This window comes from Geotrypetes seraphini, chromosome 13, assembly GCF_902459505.1.
Source record: "Geotrypetes seraphini chromosome 13, aGeoSer1.1, whole genome shotgun sequence".
In the NCBI taxonomy this organism is placed as follows: domain Eukaryota; kingdom Metazoa; phylum Chordata; class Amphibia; order Gymnophiona; family Dermophiidae; genus Geotrypetes; species Geotrypetes seraphini.
In genome coordinates, this window is record NC_047096.1 from 80,547,543 (window position 1) to 80,574,780 (window position 27,238).

General features: G+C 42.3%; 1 protein-coding gene across 3 annotated transcripts in view; it reads left to right on the forward strand.

Annotated features, from left to right (window-relative positions):
• CALCOCO2 (calcium binding and coiled-coil domain 2) overlaps positions 1-27,238 on the forward strand; it is an 86,756-nt gene that overhangs the window by 39,117 nt on the left and 20,401 nt on the right. For 2 of the 3 annotated variants that reach the window (XM_033918409.1, XM_033918411.1), the window contains 3 exons: positions 9,888-9,978; positions 14,406-14,516; positions 21,050-21,130. In XM_033918409.1, the coding sequence (XP_033774300.1) occupies positions 9,888-9,978; positions 14,406-14,516; positions 21,050-21,130 (283 nt within the window). The remainder of the gene's footprint in view (positions 1-9,887; positions 9,979-14,405; positions 14,517-21,049; positions 21,131-27,238) is intronic. The other variant, XM_033918410.1, reaches the window with a different exon arrangement.

Here is a 27,238-nt window from a genome sequence, read left to right on the forward strand (position 1 = left end):
AATTTCCCTCCCCTGACTTTCAGTGAGTGACCTCTGGTGGCCGAGGGCCCTGTAAGACAAAAGATATCATCTTCCCCCTCTATACGTCCCGTGATATACTTAAACGTCTCAATCATGTCTCCCCTCTCTCTTCGTTCCTCCAGTGAGTACATCTGCAGTTTTTTTAGCCTTTCTTCATACGTGAGATCCCTGAGCCCCAAGACCATCCTGGTAGCCATTCGCTGAACCGACTCAATTCGCAACACATCCTTCCGGTAGTGTGGTCTCCAGAATTGAACACAATACTCCAGATGAAGTCTTACCATGGATCTGTACAGCGGCATTATGACTTCAGGTCTTCTGCTAACAAAACCCCTATGGATGCAGCCCATCATTTGTCTTGCCTTGGAGGAAGCCTTCTCCACGTGATTGGCAGCCTTCATATCATCACTAATGATCACTCCTAAATCACGTTCCACCGTGGTCCTGGCCAAGGTCTCACCATTTAGTGTGTAAGTTCTGTGTGGATTTTTTTTACCTAGGTGCATCACTTTACATTTTTTAGCATTAAAGCTTAGCTGCCAAGTCGATGACCACTGTTCCAGTAGTCGTAGGTCCTGCGTCATACTGTCAGGCACACTGCTTTTACCTACTATGTTGCATAGTTTGGCGTCATCGGCAAACAGTGATACTTTTCCTCTAAGCCCTTGGGTCATATCTCCTATGAATAAATTGAATAGAATCGGAGCCCTGTGGCACTCCACTCGTCACGGCTGACGTTTTGGAGGGGGTACCGTTTACCATTTCCCTTTGAAGCCTACCGCTTAGCCAATCCCTAACCCATGTAGTAAGTGTATCCCCCAAACCCATCGATTTTAGTTTGTTCAACAGCCTGCGGTGTGGGACGCTATCAAAAGCTTTGCTGAAGTCCAAATATATCACGTCCAGGGACTCCCCGGCATCCAGTTGTCTAGTGACTCAGTCAAAGAAGCCAATTAGATTAGATTGGCAGGACCTGCCCCTGGTAAATCCGTGTTGGTGGGGATCACGTAGATTTTCCTCGTCTAGAATTTTGTCGAGTTTCTGTTTGATCAGTGTTTCCATGAGTTTGCACACTATGGATGTGAGACTCACCGGTCTGTAATTTGCTGACTCTGTTCTGCAGCCCTTTTTGTGGAGTGGAATTACGTTAGCCGTTTTCCAGTCCAGGGGGACTCTTCCCGTGCGCAGGGAAAGATTGAAGAGCACGGATAGTGGTTCCGCCAGAATTTCACACAACTCTCTGAGCACCCTGGGGTGTAGGTTGTCTGGTCCCATGGCTTTGTTTACTTTGAGTCTTGAAAGTTCGTAGTAGACGCTACTGGGCATAAACTCGAAATCTTGAAACAGGTCATTTTGGCTGTTTCTTGTCTGTAGTTGTGGACCAGCTCCCGGCGCTTCACAGGTGAATACTGAGCAGAAGTATTCGTTTAGTAGTTCTGCCTTGGTAGAATCAGATTCTGCGTAGTTTCCGTCTGGTTGCCTAAGGCGTTCTATCCCATCTTTGTTTCTCTTCCTGTCGCTAATATACCTGAAGAAGGATTTATCCCCTTTTTTAATGTTCCGTGCTAGATCTTCTTCTGTTCGGAGCTTAGCCTCTCTGACTGCCTTTTTGACAGCTTTAGATCTGACCAGATAGTCTTCTTTTGCCTCCCTCTTCCAAAGATGTTTGTAGTTGATAAATGCTTTTTTTTTCTTTTTAATGAGGTCTGAAATTTCCTTGCTGAACCATTATAGTCTTTTGTTTCTCTGGCGCTTGCTTACTATATTTATGTAGCGGTTTGTTGCTTCGTTCAGGGTGGATTTCAGAGTTGACCACATAGTTTCCAGATTGTCAGTTTCTGCTTGGTTATGCAGCTCCCGATGGACAAAATCTCTCATGTGGTTGAAGTCTGCGCCTCTAAAGTTGAGGACCCTCGTCACTGTGTTTGATTTAGAGAAACCTTTCCTGAGGTTGAGCCATACAATGTTATGGTCACTGGAGGCCAGCGTGTCTCCTATTGATACCTCCGAGACACTGTCTCCGTTGGTGAGTACCAGGTCCATTATTGCCTGTTCCCTAGTGGGCTTTAATACCATTTGTTTGAGTCGTGCACCCTTAATGGAGGTTAATATTCTTCTGCTACCACACATAGTCGCGGAGAGTGTGTTCCAATCTGCATCTGGCATGTTGAAGTCCCCTAACAGTACTGTGTCCCCACGCAAAGTGATGTTCTCTATGTCTTCAATCAATTCTGTGTCTTTGTCTTCCTGTTGTCTTGGAGGTCTGTATACCACACCGAGGTAAAGGCATTTTTTATTCCCTCTGGCCAGGTTCACCCAGTGGGATTCCCCTGTGTATCTAACCGCTGTGATTCTGGTAGTTTTGATGTTTTCCTTAGTGTATAGTGCTACCCCCCCCCCCCCCTCCTAACTTGCCCTCTCTGTCCCGACGAAGTAGATTGTAGCCTGGTATAACCATATCCTACCCATGCGAGTCTGTGAACCAGGTCTCGGATATCGCTACCATGTCAAGGTCAGCATTCATTATCTCAGTTTCTAGTTCCAGGATTTTGTTGCCCAAGCTGTGTGCGTTAGCATACATAGCTCTCCAAACCTGTGAAGAGATGCCTGTCCGTGTTAGTGTGGCTCCTACGTTTTGTGTATATTATGGGTACTTACCTTAGGCTCAGAAGTGTGAGTGCTACTTGCTTCCTCAGGGTGGATCCTTGCTGCTCTGGAATGTGAGTATGTACCCTCCCCCAACTTACCTAGTTTAAAGCCTTCCGAAGTAGGCGGGCTAGTCGATGTCCAAATACGTTCTTCCCTCTCTTGGTCAAGTGTAGTCCGTCAGGTCCCTGTAGTCCTTGTAACGCCTCTCCGTGGTCTAGGAATCCAAAGTTCATCTCCAAGCACCATTCGCGAAGCCACTCGTTGGTCCTATGGATACGCTCTTCCCTGTCTCTGCCTTTGCCTCTTACTGGGAGAATTGATGAGAAGACCACCTGTGCTCCTGTCTGCTTCAGCTTCTTTCCCAGGGCTCCGAAGTCCAAAACCCGTTTTTATTATCGGCACTTAGACGTTTTTGAGAAATGTTCATCCAAGTGCCTACGTAGGCTGGTTTTTGGATGTTTTTCTCTTTTGATTATGAGCCCCATAGTGTTCAAATTCAATTTATTTAATATACTGCAAATATAAAACCAAGCTTAAAAGCTAAGCGGTTTACAATGAATATAAATTGGGGAGGTAAAACAATACAAAAACAAACTCCTTTACATTTAAAGGAAAGAACAATAAGGTTAGGTTACAATAAAATTTGCAAAAGGGGGAAGCCATAATATAATCTACTTAAAAACTAAAAAGAATTTGAGAATTAAAAAAAAAAAACCTGAGCAAAATGCTTGAGAGAAGTAGAATGCCTTTAATTGAGCTTTGAATGTAGTGCAAGCACTTACAACAGTCATTGAACTACTGTAAATGTATGCACCTAGATTGCCATGATACATGCATAAATTTTAGTATTCTTGTATGCTCTACCCAGAGCCCCCTCCCCCTCCCATGTATATCCGCCTTCAACCTCTATGCTATGGCACGTACACATTTGTAAGGAGCAAAAAAGGAAGAAAGAACTGCAGGACAGATGTACTGGATGCAAGCACTTTATTCAGTGTGGTAAGAGCAGATAGCATAGCTGGTTTTAAGAAAGGTTTGGACAAGTTCCTGGAGGAAAAGTCCATAGTCTGTTATTGAGAAAGACACGGGGGAAGCCACTGCTTGCCCTGGATCGGTAGCATGGAATATTGCTACACCTTGGGTTTTGGTCAGGTACTAGTGACCTGGATTGGCCACCGTGGCTACTGGGCTTGATGGACCATCGGTCTGACCCAGTAAAGCTATTCTTATGTTTTTAGTCAAATAAAATGTTGTGTGATAAAAATCCACCTTTGCTCTAGAGCAGTGTCTCAAACTTTTTTTTTTTAGCTCTGGCACACTAAACAGAGCAAATGTTTATACAGCACACTGTACGGAGCAAATGTTTCTCGAGGCACATTATAATTGAAATTATAAAATTGCAAAACCAACAAAAAAAAATTAAATTTGAGAGTTATTTATTTAAAGTTATTTAAGCTATATATGGGTAATTGTAATAACAGTGAAACTAAAGTAGATAGAATTGCTAATCAATGCAATGGATGTGCTTGTTTTTGAATGCAAATTAACTCAAACGCAGCTCGATAGTCAACAAGGAAGCACACATTTCATCATCCACCATCTGAAGTCATTCTTTTTTTTTCGATTTAATTTCTGTCAGAGCTAAAAATCCAAGTTTGCAAAGATAAGAAGATCCGAATGGTAACTAAGCCTTGATTGATTTGTTGCTCATTTAGGCTAACTACTACATAAAAAATAAAATTAGTTTCCATTAGTTTTCAAGGACCAATCACGTCAAAGCATGATGGTTGTCTGGGCAGTTGTATTCTTACACACACAGCCGCTCATAACATTGACAGACTATTGCGTATGTGACTTACATGTCATTTATTCCAGTGTATACTTATGAATGGAATTTTCAAAAATAAAGTAAAATTCTGGAATCTCTTCAGGGCCTTGGCACACAGTTTGAGAGACACTGCTGTAGAGAAACAGGGACCCAATACGGTCCGTGTTTCGATTAGAATATCTTCCTCAGGGGTCCCAGGTTTTCTGTTGGAAATAACAAAGTGGAGCGCAACAAATAAGCAGGAGAATCTGGTGCCTGTGGTAAAGAACACTAGAAGGTTGTCACCGTGCTGAGAATCATCTTTACCCCCCCTATATATCGTATACCCACCTTCAAACTCTGTGCTATGGCACATACACATTTGTATGCAGAACAGCACTTAGTTGGTATGATAGACATTTTCATGCCTACATGATTAGAGTATTGATATTTACATACATAAATGCATGCTGGCTTTATGCAGATCCATATAAAATTACCTCCATATTGCAGCAATTGATTAGAAGCACAAATAGAGAGCTGGGTAAGAAACAGGCAAGCCTCTCTCATTCCCACATTGTCTTTTTTTTTCTCTTTAGTGTGTTCAAATTTAGTTCTAGAGCAAGAGTTCTCAGGACACATCTAGCCAGTCACGTTTTCAGGATACTCACAATGAATATGCATGAGAGATTTGCATACAGTGGAGGCACTGCATATATCACTATCTCACACATATTCACTGTGGATATTCTGAAAACCTGACTGGGTATGTCTTGAGGACTGGGTTCAGAACCCTGTTCTAGAGGGAAGAAGGATTATAATTTTATCAGACCACACTTTGGGCAAGTTTGTAAATCCAGATACTTACATTTTTGTATACATTATGCATGTAAATTTAGAATATTAGCATTTACACATGTGCTTATTTATGCATGTAAGTTGTAGCTTTGAAGGGGTAAGGAAACAGCAGGGCAACTAGTCTACTGTATCCAACGTGGATCAGAAGACAACAGGCAAACCATATGAAGAAAGAACTTGTATTTAATCAAAATGCTCCCAGGAATAGTGGCCAACATTGCCGCATTTCAACTACAAGGCTGTGTCGGGGGCATATAACCCGCTGGTGTCACAAAACAGCTTCCACCAAGGCTAAAAAAAACAATCCTGGGTCTGTAACAATTGGCCATAGGGAGGAGCCAATGACGATTTGATGTGTAAAGCCCTAGTGGCAGTAAAATCTTGGGCTGCATAGCATGACATGGTTCATAGACAACCCCGCGAAAGACAAAGGTGCGCGCCGACAACTGAGCGCAAGATGGAGGTGCGCGCTGAAGAAAATTACAGTTTTTAGGGGCTCCGACGGGGGTTTTTATTGGGGAGCCCCCCCAGTTTACTTAATAGAGATCGCGCCGGCGTTGTGGGGGGTTTGGGGGGTTGTAACCCTCCACATTTTACTGTAAACTTAACTTTTTCCCTAAAAACAGGGAAAAAGTGAAGTTTTCAGTAAAATGTGGGGGGTTACAACCCCCCAAACCCCCCACAACGCGGCACGATCTCTATTAAGTAAAGTGGGGGGTTCCCCCCACACACACACACCCCCCCCCGTCGGAGCCCTAAAAACAGTAATTTTCTGCAGCGCGCACCTCCGCACTGCGCTCAATTGTCTGCGCGCGCCTTTGTCCCAGCGCGCTTTTGACCTGACACCGCATGACATTGCTGAGATTCCAATAAGGTAGTTGAAAATTGCATTTTGAATATATTACTACAGAAGAAGATTTGCTGTTGCTTTTGTAGAGATTGTATTAAATTGAGTCATTTTTTGTGCTTAAATGTTAGGTACGTTAATAGCCCAGATACACTAGTAATCTATAAAGAACATAAGCACCTTCTTTTCGTTAGAGATTAGGTTCCTTCTGCACGCTGTCCAGGTTCCCTATCATAGAATTGTTCTCATTGTGTGACTTGAGACAGTTATTAAAAGCATTTATCTACATAAACTGGCCATTTTAAAATCCCCCCTCACTTCAGTACAACTAAAAGTGTATGCATGTGTGATTTTACAAGGGCTAAATGAAAAGTAATGTCTACCTCCCTAACTTTTGTTTAAGTAAAAATATTGTAATGAACAGGAAACAAAAATAATGCTTGAAACTTATAATCACCTGAGACAGTGCCCCAGACTAGCAGTCCCTCTGTGCTGTATGGAGTCCTCCACCTGTGTTCCTGCTGATAGATGTGGCACTTCAGTGTCGTAATGAGGGGTAGGCAGGTTTTGCAAGACTACCAGGGGACCTGCTTGCCTCTTGCAGATGAAAATACATTATTGAAGCACCATCTCAGCTGACAGGAATGTAGGCAGAATAGTTCCACTACTATTTATCACTTATATAGCGCTGAAAAGCGTACACAGTGCTGTACATTTTGACATTTAGTAGACAGTCCCTGCTCAGAAGAGCTTACAAGAGCTGCTCACAACTTAGAAGAAATACTGGCCCAGATGGCTCACTTTAGTTCTGACCTTGGAATCAAGCCTTTTGACTCTCTTCCCACAGCAGGTTTCAAGGGGACAGGTGGCGAGCAATTTTATAACAGGCTAACTGACTTAAGAGGGCATCTAGGTACCCACTTAGATATTATTTTATAATTGTCTGTGCCTGAATTATTCACATACATTAGTGGACTAGTGTATTTTGTTTTCTACATTTGTATTTGTGAACTCTGCTAGAACATTATGGGCTCCTTTTACAAAGGCGTGCTAGCGGTTTTAGCGCACGCTAAAATGCCGCATGTGCTAGCCACTACCATCTCCTTTTAAGCAGGCAGTAATTTTTCAGCTAGCATGCGCTATAGCGTGCACTAATCTTGTGCGTGCACTAAAAACGCTAGCGCACTTTAGTAAAAGGAGCCCTATGGTTCAGATCATTGTTCCCAAACCAAAAATTACCTTTTTTGTATGTTATATAAATATATTTTTTAAAATGTTGATAATTGTGCTCAGAAAACCAAGAGAGTGCTATTTAGTATAAAACACAAGTGAGCCTCCACTTTTTCTATCATTGCACAAAGTCCTGTAGTATAATAAAAAAGCAAATTGTCTCTCAAAATCAAGAGAAAAACATTTTTTTTTCTTGTTACTTATCTCAAAGCATTCAAGAGGAAACGTGCTGTCCCTCAATGTAACATCTCAAAAGTAGGGCAAGCTATACAGGTTGACAGTTCTTCGCTTGTGTAGATATTAGCATAACTACAAATAGTCCCCGTATACGAGGGAGTTTTGAAAAGTTCCCGCAAGAACTGATGGCAGCCATTCAAGAAGTGGCGCGGGCCCAGGCAGGAGGCGGAAAGCTCACTACTGACCTCCGATTTCCTGACCTATGCTCCGCTGGCCGTGAAATAGGATGACAGCCATCTAGCGAGGGAGGGATACACGCTGGACCACCAGGATGTTTTAAAAAGGTATGACAGCGGCAGCGGTGGGTGGGGGCAGGGGTGTTTTAAAAAGGTACGATGGGGGAGGAGGCAACAGATTTTTTTAAAGATACTGGGTTTTTTGCTATATAAGACCATGTCCCGGCCTACCACTAGACCACCAGAGGGGGTACAGGGCAGGGCAGTGGAAATTTTTTTCCTTGGGTTTTCCTCCTCTACAGGTGGGTGCGTCTTATGGTCGGGTGCGTCTTATAGAGCAAAAATACGGTACTGAAATAAGAACACTTTTCTTAGCTACAGTGGCAAATTAACGTTCAGAATTTAGGAAGTTGGGGGTTAGGCTGAGAACTTTTAAGCACCCCCCTCGTACATAAAGGGGCTGATTCTATAAATGGCGCTGGCCACATGTCAATCATGCTTAGGTGCCATTTACAGAATTGCAGCTACTGTCGCCTATGTAAAAACTTAAATGTAGATGAGGGTTTTAAAGGCTTACATTTCAGGCACCTAAGTTTTTGGAGAATCACGCTTAGCAGTGCCTAATTCACGCTGCACCCACAGAAATGCCCACATAGGCATTAGACGCTGCTAAGTGCATTGTGATAGACGCCTATCTCCCTGTTAAATTTTTTTAACCAATTATTGAGACTGTTATGGGTATTTTGCCAATTAAGGGCTCCTTTTACTAAACAGCGGAAGAGCTTCTTATCATGGGCTGGCAAGGTAAATACTCCAATGCTCATTCAGTTCCCATGAGCATCGAAGCATTTACTTTTCTGGGCCACGGTAAGAAGCCCTTCCGGTTTAGTAAAATCAGCATAAAAGTTAGGTACCTAAGTTTAGGCGCCCTTTATAGAATCAGCGCCAAATTCCTCAACTTGGATCCGTGTTTCACTGAACATGCTTCATCAGGGATATTTCCCCATCAATGTTGGTCCTGCAACAAAAATTGTTATAATTGCAAACAAATTTCTAAAACATTTAAATGAATTTGAAATTCAACGGCATCTGTGCAAACGGGACCGCATCTAGCGGACAAAATGTGAACTCTGCTCAAGCTTTGCCCAAATGCCGCCCCGCTCACACCTGCCTGCAAAGTATGCATCATCATGTCAAAGAACATACTTTTATACCAGCCGCTATTTTATAAAAGGTCATTTGCATGCGAAAATGACTTTATAAAATTACCCAAATTGGAGAGTCGTGAGGAAAAGTGACTAGTCCACTGCTGGTTGATCGACATCTTTTCCTCACAACTCTCCTATTTGGATTGTTGCACTTGTCATAGAGGCCTTTCTCCTCAGTTTATAAAATGACCACGGTGATTTCTGGACAGCCTTGCACACTTTAAACTGATTTTCAACCTAAATACATTCAGGCCAGAAGTGAAGTTTGGAAAACTATGGGAACACTGCCTCCTACCACTTAGTATATGAATATGCCAAAGCAGGTCCAAGCAAGAGGCATGGGCCAGATGATGAAAATGGCAGTAGCACAGAGATAAAAGTACACTTAACTGATCAGCAAATTAAATTAGCGCTTAGCTGGCTAAATGCTATTTAACCGGCCAAGAGCTATTCCTGGCAGTGAATGATATGTGGATTTGATTGTAGTTCCCCCTTGTGGCTGACTTTATACAGTATGAATGTCTGATTTAATTGTAGCTTATATACATCTTTGTTTCTGCTGTATGCAAGTGTGTGTATGTGTCTTGACATGTATCATCTGTGAGTCTGAGTGTAGTTCCTGTGTATCTCTGTGTCTGATTTTTGGGCTGCTGCAGAAAGACTGCAATTTCCTCTTTCTCATTTCTCACATTATGGTTTATGGTTTTTATTTATATCCCGCTTTATACAAAGAGGGTTCCAAAGCACATACATAGTAAAAAAAACAAAAAAAAAAACCCCACACATTACAAAACACATTAGATGTTGCTCTTTCATTTCAGAGGATATTTACCGGTATGTATTTTTTCCAACAGACTCAATAAACAAATAGAGAAATTGAGGACAGAACAGGAGGTGATGAAGAACAAACTGACTGCTGCCCAGGATGCTATGAATTCACTGCAGGTGAGAAACCTCTGTCATACTGATTATTTGTAAGAATCAGAGTTTTTCTTCGTGACTATCTGATTTCTCAATTGGAAGGATGTGATATGAATTTACCAAATTTCTCAGCATGTTCAATTTTTACTTGGCTGGCTCCTGGAGCCCAAAAAATTTGTCAAGGACTGGATTAGGATATCTTAGGTCCTGTATTTTATACGGGAACATAACTCCTAGCAGTAGTACCATTAGACTTCCTCTGGGGGCTTTGGTATCTTTTTTAAAATCAAATGCCAGCAAGAGCAGGAACAAATGGGAATTATTCCTGCCTGAATTCACTAGAGTAGAGATTAAAAAGTAGGTATAGGTGGAGGGGCCTTTGGACAAGTGAGAGGGTCTGTTCTTGGAGGGGGCCATTGTCTGTGGGGATTCAGGATGGGAAGGCCTTTATTTGGACACTTTAATTTCTCCATTCCTTTCTCTGTATTGACTATCTGTAAGGTCTGTGTGTGCTGTGGGCATTGTCATCTCTATGTCCTTATTTTCTCATTGTTAGAGAACATGCTGTATGCCAACCTGGCTGAAATTCTTTCAGAAAGGCAAGTAAATTTTCATACTGAGCAGATGAGACCTAATAGGTCAGTTTTCAAATCACTAACTAACTGTTAACTAGTTATCTTTAGATAATTTTTACAGTGGAATATTTTCAACTGAAATTTTTCTATATTTAGCTGAACAAAATTTGGCTGGTCAAGTGTGGCGATTTGTGCAATAGGGAATAAGTGGATATATTTTGGTAGTCCACCAGCCCTTCGCTGTCACGAGACTCAAACATAGAAACATGACAGCAGATAAAGGCCAAATGGCCCATCCAGTCTGCCCATCCGCAGTAACCTTTATCGCTTTCTCTCTCCGAGAGATCCCATGTGCCTATCCCAGGCCCTCTTGAATTCAGACACACTTCACTCACGACTCTGTGAACTGTCTCACTTTATATTGCCCGTCATATAATGCTTTTCCCTACCAAGTCACCTCCTGTGGTACAATACGCAGCCTCCAGTGTGCAAGATCCCACCGTTCTATCTACTATGTCCAACCACACCATGCTTTGCCACATTTTGTCATACTGCCACCTTTCTCTTTCGCTCTACTAAACTATACATTGTATCTTTCATACTATAATTGCCACACTATTCCCCTCTTCTATTAAACTGCACTGAATGGCCCGCACTGCTCCCGACGTTCATAGGAACTCTATAAGCATCAGCATGGCTCCCCGCGCTAGAAACTGCTAGCACAGTTTCTTAAATGGAGGCCTCTGTGTACTGTGCTACATTCTCATACTATGCCCACAACACAATATTTGCCATCCCATGTCTATCTTGTTACATATCAAACTGTCATGTCATTCTAGATTAACCACACTTATATACTATATCCTTATATACTATATCTCCCATGATATGTTTGCTATGCTATGCTTGTATACTGTATATAATAGGTTTGCCATGCTATGTTAACCACGCTTCTTATACAATGTTTGTTATACTATGTTTGCCATGCTTTGCCATATAATGCTCTTCATGTTATGTCTCCCCATACCATGTTACGTTATGTTTTACCATGCTTTGTTAACTGTTTTACCATGTCTAGCAAACAATGTCCTGCCTGAAAACATATAAATATGTATGTAAACTTGTAACCTGTTCTGGGCTCCCCTGGGAGGATGGGATATAAAACCAAATAAATAAATAGTCTGGAGCAGGGGTGCCCAAAAGATCAATCGCGATCGACCTGTAGATTGCAAAGGCAACGCGAGTCGATCGCGTTGCCTTTGCGTTCTACTTGCTTCCCGACTCACTTCCCCCACCCGACGTCAATTCTGGCATTGGAGAGGAAGTTCCGGGCCAGCCAATCGCTGCCTGGCTGGCCCGGAACTTCCTCTCCGACTTCAGAAATGATGTCGGGGAGAGGAAATCTGGTCGGCTTGACGCTTCTGTGTGGGGAAGCAGGGAGAACGTGGGGCAGGGGTGGTTTGGAGGCCTGTTCCCTGATGGCGGTGGCAGTAGCTTGGGAGCAGGCAGGGAGACAGAAAGAAGGGGGAGCAGGGAGACAGAAAAAAAGAAGGGAAAAATAAAGAAAGAAAGGGGGGGACAGGAAGACAGAAAGAAAGGGGGCAGGGAGACAGAAAGAAAGAAAGGGGAGGGGGCAGGAAGAGAGGAAGAAAAAATTGGCGGGGGGAATGAGATCTGGCAGCTCCCTGCGCTAAAAACCGCTATCGCGGTTTAGTAAAAAGGGAGGGGGTATATTTGTCTATTTTTGTATAGTTGTTCCTGAGATGATATTGCATAAAGTCATCTGCCTTGACTTCTTTGAAAACCCGCGGAATATAAATGATAATTAACATTTTTTCTGCGTATAGTGTGCTTTGTGTTTTTTTAAATTTTATTGTTGGTAGATCATTTTGACTTGTTCATTTTAAAAGTAGCTCACAAGCCCAAAAAGTATGGGCACCCCTGGGCTGGAGTAAAGCAGTGCGGTAGCTGTGTTTGTCCACTTTTAAAAGTAATAAATAGAAATAAAATGAAGAAAAGAAAGTAAAATGATACCTTTTGTATTGGACTAACTTAATCCATATTTTGATTAGCTTTGGAAAGCAATACTTTCTTCTTCTGATCAGGTCAGTGAGGAGGAAATTCTTTAATGTAGCTGCCAACGTTTAGACATCAAGAACACAAATAAACCACTAGAACAGGGGCACATGGTATAAATGCCAATATTCTGGCTACACCTCGTTGCGTTGGTGCACAGCTTGAAGAAGAGTGCATACATTTAGGCAAAGTGTGTGTGTTTTAGCAATCTAGGCAAAAGCATTTACACTAAATTATAGGCACATATGTTACCTGTTATACTAGTATTCTATAGGAAAGTAGTTGCCAACTTTCCTTTATACTTGTAGAATAGGGGCCTAAATATTGGTGCATCATTATAGAATTGTATTCTTATGCTAACCAGCTAAGCTGTAAACCTGCTCCAGGAACTTCTCTCTTTTGCAAACTTGGGGGGGGAGGATTAAAAATGAGGAAAACGTTTTAAAAGCAGTTTTAAAATGACAAATTCCCAAAGTTAATTGGTTAAACTTGCTGAGAGGTGAACCTTAAATGGCTGATTCATCCTTTATTAAAAATATACTGAGTATTTCCAGACTCGGGGAAATGGGGGAAGAACTTCCACTCTGCAGAACAACAACATCTGCTTGCCAGCTGTATGTGTAAAGAGCTCTGAAAAATGAGAGTGGAGGAGTTGCCTAGTGGCTAAAGCTCTGGGCTGACAACTAGGGAAACCCCAGCTCAAATCTTGCTACTGCTTCTTCAGATCCTGGATAAGCCACTTAACCCTCTGTTGCCTCCGGTACAAACTTTTGCTGGCTTTTACAAAGCCGCGTTAGAAATTTCAACCACAGCCCTGCAAGGTAAATGCTCTGACACTCATAGAATTCCTCTGAGCATCGTAGCATTTAACTCATTGGGCCCACGGTAGAAACCTCTTCCGTGACTTTGTAAAAAGTGTGGGGGGAGGGTTAACATAACATAAAATTTTACTTCTATACTGCATAACCATAAAGTTCCGTGTGGTTCACAAAAGAAAGATGATAGTTAAAATAAAGTTAATTACCTAAAAATTTGACGTATATCAGATATGTTTTTAAGTGTTTCCTAAACTGCTGACACATATTAGCGGTTGTCAATAAAGAGTTTAGGTCCTTGTCCCAGGAAGCTGCCTGATAAGATAAGAGACGATGGTGATATTTTTTAAATCTTAGATTGTGAGCCTTCCAGGGACAGGAAAATACCTGACAATGGCAGCATCTTGGTGGGGGTGCCGGCACCTCTCCACCCCCCACTCACGCCCTCCCTTTCACCCTGTCATACCCCTCTAAATCTTCGCCAGCACAAGCAACATCTCCGGCATGGTGCTTGTGCTAGCCTGGCTCCCCTCTGAAATCACTTCTGGGTCATGGGGCCAGGAAGTGACATCAGGGGGGAAAGCCAACGCCGGCGTGAGCAGCAGGCCTGAGAAGCTGCTCACACTGGTGAAGATGTAAAAAGGTGTGGGGGGGGGGGAAGGGAAGGCATGAGTGTGAAGGGGGCAGGAAAAGAACGGGAGGAGCAGAGAGGAGGGCACATGGCGTGTCCGGGCACCTCCTACCCTTGCTACGCCACTGATAACTTCTTGTATCTGCACAAAACTCACCTTGAGCTACAATTGAAAAAGGTGTTAGCTGGAAATAAGGGGAGATCATTAGTTAGATGTGATTGAAGTCAGCATGCCATCACCACAGCTAAGCTTGGCTCTGGCTGGACCAGACACTCAAAAGTGGAGGCAACTGACGAGCCAAACTATAATAGCAGTGAATGAGTTTCTTTTGTTCTGTCCCTTTCCTACATTAGTCTGAAAATCTGGATCACAAGAGAGAAATTAAAAAGTTGGTTCGTGATTGCAGTGAGAAGAGCAAGCAGCTGGAACACTGCAGACAGTTGCAATCTGCTGTGATTGAACAGGTATGAAGAAAGAAAAGGTGTCAGGGACTACCTGAGGTAACTGGAAATTAGCGTATTTAATGATCTGGAACTGTGGACACAGGGCTTTAAAAGTATACTTTCAAATACGTTTCTGCAGTTCATTAGCATGAAGGTTGTAGAGCAGTGTTTTTCAACCTTTTTACACCTATGGACCGGCAGAAATAAAATAATTATTCTGTGGACCGGCATCGGTCCATGGGCCGGCGGTTGAAGAACAGTGGGCTAAGTCGTAGGCCAGACCCCGCCCATCTCTATCCAATCTCCACCCCAGACCCCGCCCCCATAATAGTACTAATTGTATTGCACGTCCCTTGCCTCATCTGGAAGCCTTCCCTCTGACGTTGCAACGTCAGAGAGAAGGCTTCCAGTTCAGGCGCAGGATGCCCGTAGGAGCCACTGCCCGTGGCTTTGTGCACTGAATCAGTTAGGAAGAGGGAGCTGGCTCGAAGATAACGCCACATCGATCGCACCGTGGACTGGCGGTTGAAGAACACTGTTTTGGGCCTGATGCATGTGCTGGCCCTGTGGACCGGCAGGAAATTTCTGTGGACCGGCACTGGTCCATGGACCGGTGGTTGAAGAACACTGTTGTAGAGGGAACAACAGGTGTTAAGAAGTGAGAGATGGACCACAGCTATGACCTATAGACTGCAGACAGAATTTTGCAGAAGAAAGGGATTAAGGAAATGGGTCAGAACATGCTGGGTTGGACCAAAGATCCATCTAGACAAGCATTCTGGTTTTGACACTGGCCAGGCTGGGTCCGTAGGAAGAATCTAGCAGATACCAAAGAAAGTAATAAAAAGAGATCTTGACATCTATATTAATATGCAGATGAAAGTACAGTAAAGTTCTACAAAGACCACCAGCTTGTTGGTGAATAGAATAGCAGAAATATTTACATATCTGGGCCTAACATTCCCCTTTCATATAAGCTATGCTTGTCTGAAGCATGGAATGATGTCTTGATAGAGGGACATACCAAAAATCTGTTCTCTCAACCTCAACCTTTGACCCAATATGCAACAGCACTGCAAAAACCTAGTATAAAAGTATGAAGAGCTCAACCCTGGAGTGAGCTAAGGTAGAGAAGCTGTCATACACACTGTAACATAGTAACATAGTAGATGACGGCAGATAAAGACCCGAATGGTCCATCCAGTCTGCCCAACCTGATTCAATTTAAATTATTATTATTATTTTTTTTTTTTTTTCTTCTTAGCTATTTCTGGGCAAGAATCCAAAGCTTTACCCGGTACTGTGCTTGGGTTCCAACTGCCAAAATCTCTGTTAAGACTTACTCCAGCCCATCTACACCCTCCCAGCCATTGAAGCCCTCCCCTGCCCATCCTCCTCCAAACGGCCATACACAGACACAGACCGTACAAGTCTGCCCAGTAACTGGCCTAGTTCAATATTTAATATTATTTTCTGATTCTAAATCTTCTGTGTTCATCCCACGCTTCTTTGAACTCAGTCACAGTTTTACTCTCCACCACCTCTCTCGGGAGCGCATTCCAGGCATCCACTACCCTCTCCGTAAAGTAGAATTTCCTAACATTGCCCCTGAATCTACCACCCCTCAATCTCAAATTATGACCTCTGGTTTTACCATTTTCCTTTCTCTGGAAAAGATTTTGTTCTACGTTAATACCCTTCAAGTATTTGAACGTCTGAGTCATATCTCCCCTGTCTCTCCTTTCCTCTAGGGTATACATATTCAGGGCTTCCAGTCTCTCCTCATACGTCTTCTGGCGCAAGCCTCCTATCATTTTCGTCGCCCTCCTCTGGACCGCCTCAAGTCTTCTTACGTTTTTCGCCAGATACGGTCTCCAAAACTGAACACAATACTCCAAGTGGGGCCTCACCAATGACCTGTACAGGGGCATTAACACCTTCTTCCTTCTACTGACTACGCCTCTCTTTATACAGCCCAGCATCCTTCTGGCAGCAGCCACTGCCTTGTCACACTGTTTTTTCGCCTTTAGATCTTCGGACACTATCACCCCAAGGTCCCTCTCCCTGTCCGTGCATATCAGCTTCTCTCCTCCCAGCATATACGGTTCCTTCCTATTATTAATCCCCAAATGCATTACTCTGCATTTCTTTGCATTGAATTTTAGTTGCCAGGCATTAGACCATTCCTCTAACTTTTGCAGATCCTTTTTCATATTTTCCACTCCCTCTTCGGTGTCTACTCTGTTACAAATCTTGGTATCATCTGCAAAAAGGCACACTTTTCCTTCTAACCCTTCAGCAATGTCACTCACATACATATTGAACAGGATTGGCACCAGCACCGAACCCTGAGGGACTCCACTAGTCACCTTTCCTTCCTTCGAGCGACTTCCATTAACCACCACCCTCTGGCGTCTGTCCGACAGCCAGTTTCTGACCCAGTTCACCACTTTGGGTCCTAACTTCAGCCCTTCAAGTTTGTTCAACAGCCTCCTATGAGGAACTGTATCAAAGGCTTTGCTGAAATCTAAGTAAATTACATCTAGCATATGTCCTTGATCCAGTTCTTTGGTCACCCAATCAAAAAATTCGATCAGGATCGTTTGGCACGATTTACCTTTTGTAAAGCCATGTTGCCTCGGATCCTGTAACCCATTAGATTCAAGGAAATACACTATCCTTTCTTTCAGCAACACTTCCATTATTTTTACAACAACTGAAGTGAGGCTCACCGGCCTGTAGTTTCCTGCTTCATCCCTGTGACCACTTTTATGAATAGGGACCACATCCGCTCTCCTCCAATCCCCAGGAATCACTCCCGTCTCCAGAGATTTGTTGAACAAGTCTTTAATAGGACTCGCCAGAACCTCTCTGAGCTCCCTTAGTATCCTGGGATGGATCCCGTCTGGTTCCATCGCTGTCCACCTTCAGTTTTTCAAGTTGCTCATAAACACCCTCCTCCGTGAACGGCGCAGAATCTACTCCATTTTCTCGTGTAACTTTGCCAGACAATCTTGGTCCTTCTCCAGGATTTTCTTCTGTGAACACAGAACAGAAGTATTTGTTTAGCACATTTGCTTTCTCCTCATCACTCTCCACATATTTGTTCCCAGCATCTTTTAGCCTAGCAATTCCATTTTTTATCTTCCTCCTTTCACTAATCTATCTGAAAAAAATTTTATCTCCCTTTTTTACATTTTTAGCCATTTGTTCTTCCGCCTGTGCCTTCGCCAAACGTATCTCTCTCTTGGCTTCTTTCAGTTTCACTCTGTAGTCCTTTCTGCTCTCCTCTTCTTGGGTTTTTTTATATTTCATGAACGCCAACGCTTTCGCCTTTATTTTCTCAGCCACTAGGTTGGAGAACCATATCGGCTGGAGACCAAATCAGATTTGTATGATAGGGTCTTGTCCCTTTCTGGAAATTTTACAAGATGCAGCTTGAGTGGTAGAAGTGCTTGCCATTTGGGAATATCAATAGGACCCCCTTCTTCCCAACCTCCCCCCCCCCAAAGGATTAGCATCACATAACTGCCAGCTTCTGTGTGGCTCAGTTCCAAAATGGTCAGATAGCCTCTCCTATCCACTTAAATACAGTTCAAGCTCCTATTGCTAACCTTCAAGTGTGTTCATTCTGCTGCCCCTCGATATCTCTCTTCTGTTCTCTCTCCTTATACACCTCCCAGAGAACTCCATTCCTCAGATAAGCTGTTCTTAGCTTTACCCTTCTCCTCCACTGCCAATTCCAGACTTCATTCCTTTCATCTAGCTGCCCCCATGCCTGGAATAAATTACCTGAGTTTGTCCACTAAGCCCCTTCTCTTGTTTAAAAGCAGACTGATATAGCCTTCAATCCATAACCCTACTCCCTCTGCCCACCAACCCAGCCAGCAGATTAACCATTCCCCTTAACTGTATCCATGACATTCTGTTTGTCTGTCTTGTAAGCTCTTTCGAGCAAGGACTGTCTTCTTTGTGACTGTACAGCGCTGCGTGCGTCTGGTAGCACTATAGAATTCATAGTAGTAGTGTGAAGAGTTTCAGTCTTTGGGAAGCAGAGCTGAGATTGTGATGTCATAATGACTTATTCCACCAATGCCTAAGAGCCAACCTCATCAGTGATGTCACAATGGCTTGATTGTCCTGTACTCCTCTCTGCCCTCCAACCTAGCCAGCAGACTAACCGTTCCCCTTTACTGTATCCATGACATCCTGTTTGTCTGTCTTGTCTGTTTAGATTGTAAGATCTTTCCAGCAGGGACTGTCTTCTTTGTGGCTCTGTACAGCGCTACATATGTCTGGTAGTGCTATAAAAATAGTTAATAGCAGTAGTAACTAAAGGAGCAGAGAAGGCACAACACTTTCCTCCATCAGAATGCAGGAAAGTGAAGGAGGAAGTAAACCTCAGAGGAGAGCAAGATCTATAAATATCTTATCACTTTTGATACCTTTTGCAGCTCTTTTACTTTGTTTTTATGGACTGTCTGCATTATTATGTTCATAGCTCTGTTACTGTATATGTTAGTGTCTTTGGAATTTTGTTTTTACTTTAGATCAGCCTCCCTCATTTATGCACCCATGGTGAATTTTGTGTGCCTGCCAAAAGGCTTTATTCCAATTTCTTAGCCAGCAATTAGGGGACCCTTGAAACTGGTCTTCGGGTAGGTGCCTTAGACACTGCTGATTTGTTGTGTACCTGCCTTCACTGGAAGGTCCATTACACTAACACTTCACCATATACTTGTGCCCTGTATTTGAATGTTGAAGCTTGTTATTCAGAATAATCCTTGGACTCCACACATTACAGTTTAGAAAATCCATTGTTCTCTCTCCTGTTTGTCTAAATTCCCACCATGCCAATTGATCTCGGACTCTCCAGCGGAATCACAGAGAATAGTTGATGTGAAATACAGTGCTTCAGCATCAGGCTTCCATTTTCTGTGTATAGAGCCAACGCTGAGCTTTGATTCTTGGGAGAAATGAATACATCTAGAATTCACTAAATTAAGACAAATTCCCCAGTTTGTATTCTGTGGAATTCCAGAGTGGAGAAGGCGACTGCAGAGTATCAGATATCCAGCCCTGGGCTGTCTTTTAAATAGAAACATGATGGCAGATAAAGGCAAAATGGCCCATCTAGTCTGCCCATCCGCAGTAACCATTATCTCTTTCTCTCTCCGAAAGATTCCTTCGTGCCTATTCCAGGCCCTCTTGAATTCAGATTCAATCTCTGTTTCCAACACCTCTTCCACGCATCTACTACCCTTTCCATAAAAAAGTATTCCTTTAGATTACTCTGGAGCCTATCACCTCTTAACTTCATCCTATGCCCTCGCATTGCAGAGTTTCCTTTCAAATGAAGGAGACTCGACTCATGCGCATTTACATTTCGTAGGTATTTAAACGTCTCTATCATATCTCCCCTCTCCCGCCTTTCCTCCAAAGCAAGTTCTTTTCTCTAGTGCATTAGTCACCATGCAGTGGCATTTTTCATCACCTTCATCAACTTTATTTGATATACTGCCAAGTCAATACCAAGTTTAAGCAGTTTACATCAGAAAATAACTTCATAAAGGGTAGATGAGGACCAAGACAGAACAAGGGACAAAACAAAAGCTAACTCCCAATATAGTCCAATACACCGCAGAGCACAATTAATTAACCCCCTTTTTATCAAGCTGCGCTAGAGGTTTTTAGCATGAGCTGGCGAGGTAATGCTCCAATACTCATAGGAATTCTTTGAGCTCGCGCTAAAAACCAGTTCACACTAAAAACCTGTAAGAAAAGGCATAGAACTCAAACTAGGTGTCATTGCCCCAGGTAAATTAGTCAGATTGTTAGCCCACTGGGACAGATAGGGAGAAATACTTCAGTACCTGAATGTAAAAGGTCTATAAATACTTAAATAGATTTTTTTAAAATACTGTCAATAGTGGTGTCTAAAGCAGGGGTGTCAAAGTCCCTCCTCGAGGGCCGCAATCCAGTCGGGTTTTCAGGATTTCCCCAATGAATATGCATGAGATCTATTTGCATGCACTGCTTTCATTGTATGCTAATAGATCTCATGCATATTCATTGGGGAAATCCTGAAAACCCAACTGGATTGTGGCCCTTGAGGAGGGACTTTGACACCCATGGTCTAAAGGATTAGCTGCTCAAACAGGAATGAGTTGGGGGAGAGTAATATGTGGAGGAGAGTTCTAAACTACTTTACATCAATCTCTATACCTTATTTACCTTCCCCCATTATTATTATTATTTATTTTTTTTTTTTTTTTGCAAAACCGCGAAAGCAATTTTAGCGCAGGCTGGTGCACTGAATGCTCTTTGCTGCTCCATAGAGTATCTATGAGCGTTGGGAGCAGTGCAGAGCATTCAGCGCGCCGGCCTGTGCTAAAAACTGCTTTCGTGGTTTATAAAAGAGGGGTTATTTGCTTTAAAGATCAAATCCGGAAAAAAAGTTTCTTTGATTTTTCTCATCTGTAATTTTTTTTTCTTTGTCTTTTCTTGTATGAAATGTCTAGAAATAATGCAAAATGCCTCTGCTTTCTCTTCAGCAAAAGCACAAGGGAAGGCTGGAAGAACAGCTTAAGCAAGAGCAACAGCAGCACCTGAAAGCCCTTGAAAAGGAGAAGATGGTGTGTAATGTATCTCTTCAGATGGGAGGTGTTATACATGGTATTGGGATACGGGGTAGAGTTTTTAACATTTAAAGTGTACTATTATAGGGACTTAGCATATCTTTCCAGTTTTTGAAAACTATTTTTAGACATTGGAGCCACAGAGCACTCAATCAGTTGCTTTAAGAGGATTTGATGCTTCTTTTTGGTGTTTTGGGCCAGATTTAGTAAATAAAACCCAAAGTTAGGTGTCAATAAGATCCATGCTAAGCACCAGCTCTTTAAAGGTGCTAAACAACCTTCATAGGATAGTGCTTAGAGTAGACTCCCTCCCTTTTTGTGCGTGCATACTAGAATAACAAACCAAAACAAGATGGACAAGGTTTATTCAAATTTGTTCAATTACAAAAATCTATTTTGTAAAACCCAAAGAACCTCTTTTTTTTACCTTTTTAGTAATAACTATAAGCAATTATTATATTATTATATGGGAGGAAAAGATTTCAAACACTCATATCACTTAAAGAAATTCAGTTCTCAAAAAAGTAAACTATGAGCAAAACTCAAAACACCTCCTCCTATATAAACAAGCGGCAGCATACAAATTTGAGAAAATAGAGCAGCACTTAGCTGAATTGGCAAGTGCTCAATGGAGCTCTCCAATACCTTCCTCAGGAGCAGCCACTCAAGAAACACTAGCAAACAATTGATACTGCCACCTGCAAACCAATCATGTCAAACAGTTCCAGGTACCTGTCCACAATTGACTTATCTTACCAATAAGCCATATAGCTGTGTAGTCACTGCCACCATGGCGTCTCCTATTCGAGGTCCCACGTTCTTACATCTTTTCACATCCTCACATGATTTCACACATTTATGTCTCTTTTTCAAAACCCTATGGAGTTGGTTTCGTGCCTCTCCTATGGCTGCTATAGACACTTGGATAATTCTTGGCGGAAAGATTAACAGTAAGAACATAAGCAGTGCCTCTGCTGGGTCAGACCAGAGGTCCATCACGCCCAGCAGTCCGCTCATGCAGCGGCCCATCAGGTCCAGGACCTGTATAGTAATCCTCTATCTATACCATTCTATCCCCTTTTCCTTCAGGAAAATATCTAATCCCTGCTTGAACCCCAAAACTGTACTCTGTCCTATCACAACCTCTGGAAGTACATTCCAGGTGTCCACCACCCTTTGGGTGAAGAAAAACTTCCTAGCATTGGTTCTGAATCTGTTCCCTCTTAATTTTTCCGAATGCCATCTCGTTCTTGTAGTTTTCGAACGTTTGAAGAATCTGTCCCTCTCCACTTTCTCCATGCCCTTCATGATCTTGTAAGTCTCTATCATGTCCCCTCTAAGTCTCCACTTCTCCAGGGAAAAGAGCCCCAGTTTCTTTAATCTTTCAGCATATGAAAGGTTTTCCATACCTTTTATCAATCGTGTCACTCTTTTCTGAACCTTCTCGAGTATCGCCATATCCTTCTTAAGGTACGGTGACCAATATTGGACGCAGTAAGTTATTTTCCCAAATACCTCTTCTCAGTATTATGCGCACAACACAGCATTAGTTGGATATTTCATAGTCTTTTTATATATGCACCCTTGTCATATTTGGCAAAAAAGTGGACGGCTAGTATTTCACTTAATTTATTTATTTTTTTGCCTCTCAAATCATAAAGTAGATGAAGGTACTTTTTAAAGTTCCCTTTGTCGTCATCGATATTTTTCAGTCTCACGATTTTGTGTTTATTTGTTTTAGAAACATGACGACAGATAAAGGCCAAATGGCCCATCTAGTCTGTCCATCCACAGTAACAAATATCTCTTTCTATCTCTGAGAGATCCCACGTTCCTATCCCAGGCCCTCTTGAATTTAGACACAGTCTCTGTTTCCACCACTTCTTCCGGGAGACTGTTTCATGCATCTACCATTCTTTCCATAAAAAAGTATTTCCTCATATTACTCTGGAGCCTATCACCTCTTAACTTCCTCTCATTGCAGAGTTTTCTTTCAAATGAAAGAGACTTGACTCATGCATATTTATATTACGTAGGTATTTAAATGTCTCTCAAGAACAAAAACAAAAATAACAATTAATTCAAAACTCTAAGGAAAAAAGTTATTTGCCAAGTGGTGGATGACATGCAGTGCCACATGTGAAACGATTGGTGTGGTATACGCTATTGTATGTCCGTGTGACTTGTGTTACATTGGCCACACAGCGTGGAGTCTGAAGACTAGGTTATTTGAACATCGTTCTAACATAGCCCATAAACGACAAGTGGATGTATTAACTCCTCACCGTGTGGAAAAACAACATTCTTTTGAGGAGTTTACATGTTTTGTATTGGATCACATCCCAGTGACGTCATGGAGGGGTGACGTGAAGACTAAACTGTACCAGAGTGAATGGAGATCGATCTTCTTTTTGGATACGATTTGGCCTAAGGGTCTTAATCAGAAAGTGGAATGGTGTGCGTTTTATTGATTTTTGTTTTTGTATTTTGAATGATTTCCAGCGGAAATGACGTCATGGAACGCGGAGTCTCAAATCCAGGAGCCATTTTGATGCCAGTAGGTGGACGGAGTTGAAAAGAATGAAAGTTTGTCATGGTATTTCCCTGATGCAGCCACTAGTTGGCGAAATAAGAGCCTTGTTGGAAATATAGCCATTTATCTTCACTTCACTGCTGTAGGTGCATTAACCGGAACATCATGATATTGGACAGAGTAAAGGTCATCAGTGAAGATAAGTATATATTTTTTCTCTTGTTCTGTTTCTTTTCCTTGTGCACAATGGTGGGATGTTTTCCTGTTTTTGAAAATGACATTTTGAGAATAGTGGAGTTTTTTGCCCAAGATACAGAATAAGAACGGCTCAAAGACTCATTGGGTTGCCGTCTGCATATTATTGATGGCTGAGGCTTTTTCTCCACTTTTGATTAAATGGTTTTCAGTGGGTGCTTCCACCACTTGGCAAATAACATATTTTCCTTAGAGTTTTGATTTAAATGTCTCTATCATATCTCCCCTCTCCCGCATTTTCTCCAAAGTATACAGATTGAGATCTTTAAGTCTGCCCCATACGCCTTGTCACGAAGACCACACACCATTTTAATAGCCTTCCTCTGGACCGATTCCACCCTTTTTATATCTTTTTGAAGGTGCGGCCTCCAGAAATGTACACAATATTCTAAATGAGGTCTCACACGAGTCTTATATAAAGGCATCAATACCTCCTTTTTCTTACTGGCCATACCTCTCCCTATGCAACCTAGCATCCTTCTAGCTTTCACCGTCACCTTTTCAACCTGTTTGGCCACCTTAAGATCATCACATACAATCACACCCAAGTCCCGCTCTTCTGTCGTGCACATAAGCTCTTCGCCCCCTAAACTGTACCATTCCCTCTGGTTTTTGCAGTCCAAATGCATGACCTTGTATTTCTCAGCATTACATTTTAGCTGCCAAATTTCAGACCATTCTTCAAGTTTTGCCTGGTCTTTCTTCATGTTATTCACACCATTCGGCGTGTCTACTCTGTTGCAGATTTTCGTACCTGTCAACCCATCAGCAATATCATTTATAAAAATGTTAAAAAGAACAGGCCCAAAAACAGAACCTCAAGGCACACCACTGGTAACATCCCTTTCCTCAAAGCGATCTCCATTGATCACTACCCTCTGCGCCATGAATTTTAATATTTCTGTTCAGATTTTAGCATATCATCTCCTCATTTTTTTCCTCTATCTTCTAAGACTATACTCATTGCATTAATTTTCTTTTTAAGAACCCCTGATGAAGGCATAGTTCTGCAAAAACACGGACCATATTAGGTCCAAACTACATGTTCACCTGATTGCAGATGCCATTTCAGACTGGCTCATTGCAGAATAGACAATTTGGTTTCAATGCAAGCAGGCTGGTTTTATTAACCTCAAGTTTTATCACACTGTTGAACAGATGGCTTGTTTTCAGCATAAGTTTTAATATTTATATTCATGGCTTATAATGGTTTTATAAAACCACGCAAGTGGTTTTTAGCGCTGGCTGGTGTGCTGATTTCTCTGCGCTGCTCCGATGCTGATAGAGTTCCCATGAACATCGGAGCAGTGCAGAGCATTCAGTGCTAAAATCCACTTGTGCAGTTTTGTAAAAGGGAAGGATTATTTTTAAGAAATTTTTCCTGTGTCATCCAAAAACCATTGTTCCACTCCTTTTTTCCTCTTTGTTTCTCCAGATTATTGTGGAACATAGGGCTTCCTTTTTGCTCTGGTTTCCTATTTAAACAAAATGCCCGCAGAAAAGAGCCCAATGAGACCACAGCTTCAGTAACAAATAGAACAACCAATCATGGCATAGAATGTTATGGCAAGCCATGTATCAGAAATGGTTACAAATAAATTTTCCAAAATATATATATATAAAAAAGAATATGATGGAGACAGGCTTGAAAAAGTCAGTTTAAAATTACCTCATAGAGCACATGCAACATTTACACCATCAAAGCAGGTGTATATTTGTATGTTAGCGTTTGTGAACTATTGGGAATTGGGCCAAGAGGCTATTATAAAGGCACATAGGTGTCTATGAGGGGCATTTGTGATAGGATGTCTAAATCCGACTTTGGACGTTTCCCGCAAGGTGTCCAAAGTCAGAGGCATATGGCTATTTTTGAAACAAGCCAAACCGCTAGACCTCCCAATTTTTTTTTTTTTTTTAATAGTCTACTTATATGTCTTGGTTGACAGGATATCCAATCCTAGGATATGCAACTTTATTAGCCATTTTCGATCACAGAACCGTCCAATTGCGAAATGTCCAAATTCAGATTATTTGTACAAGGGAGGGGCCAGCATTGTAATAGACTGGCCACAAAGACATTCCAATAGAGCAATGGGGCACCTCAAAGTGCTTTGAAATTCATATAAAGCATGCCAGGTCTATACTATAGCCCCCTTATAATTTATGCTGAGCCCTCCAAAACTGCCCCAAAACCAATTATGCCTATCTTTCTACCACCCCCAACAGCACTTATGGCTGCAGGTGGCACCTATATGGCAGTATAGTAGGATTTTGGTGGGCCTGTGTGATGCTTTACTATAGTAGGATTTCCCACAGACAGGTATGTACTATTTCATTCAGATTTTGGAATGGGGTGGTATGAGGTTAGTGACCACTGGGGGGGAGTCATAACTTAATCCTTCCAGTAGTTATCAGTTTGGGTACCTTTTTGGCACTTAGATGCTTTGAAAACAGGTGTAGCTCAGAACGTCTAAATTCTGTCCAGGACATCCTGGGAAAGGTTTGATTATTGCCGCAAGATGTCCATATCTAAGCCCGCCTAGTCCTGGAGCATGCCTCCCCTTTAGTCCTGGACACACAGTGGGTAGACGGTTTTGACAATTGGCACTTGCAAGACCTAGTGAATAGGACATCCAGGTGCTGGTTTATGCCGTCTTTTGGACGTCTTTCATTTTTGAAAATGCCCCTATATGTCACTTTTACAGAATCTGTGCTTTTTTTCAATGTTTTAGTTGCCGGGTTATGAAATTACCTTGTTTGTGAGCAAGAAGCATGCTTCTATGGGTAAAAATGTAGACTAATAATAGTGCTATTATTTGGGGGGGGGGGGTCATAAAATATAAGGCTTTCAGAAAAGTAGGTCTCAACCCGTGGTCCTGAAACTTCTAAGGGTCACAGGGAGTCTGCTGAAAGGGGCTGGAGCAGGTGGAACAGGCTGTTATCCCAGGACAAGCAGGCAGCATATTCTTGACTGATGGGTGACGGCACCGACGGAGCCCCGGTACGGACAATTTTAGAGTGATTGCACTCTAAGAACTTTAGAAAGTTCTAGCTAGGCCGCACCGCGCGTGCGCGAGTGCCTTCCCGCCCGACAGAGGCGCGCGGTCCCCAGTTTTCTTATTTCCGCGGAGCTAAGAAGACGCGTGTTTCCAACGGCTGTTGGAAGTTTTTCTACTATTTCACTTGCCTTCCCGCTCGCGCGTATTTTTCTCTTCATTTTTTCTTTCTTTCTTTCTTTTTTACCCTATTGTGTAAAAAAAAAAAAAAAAAATTATTCTTTTTTAATTTTTTTATCGAACTGACCCGGCGGGGCCTGT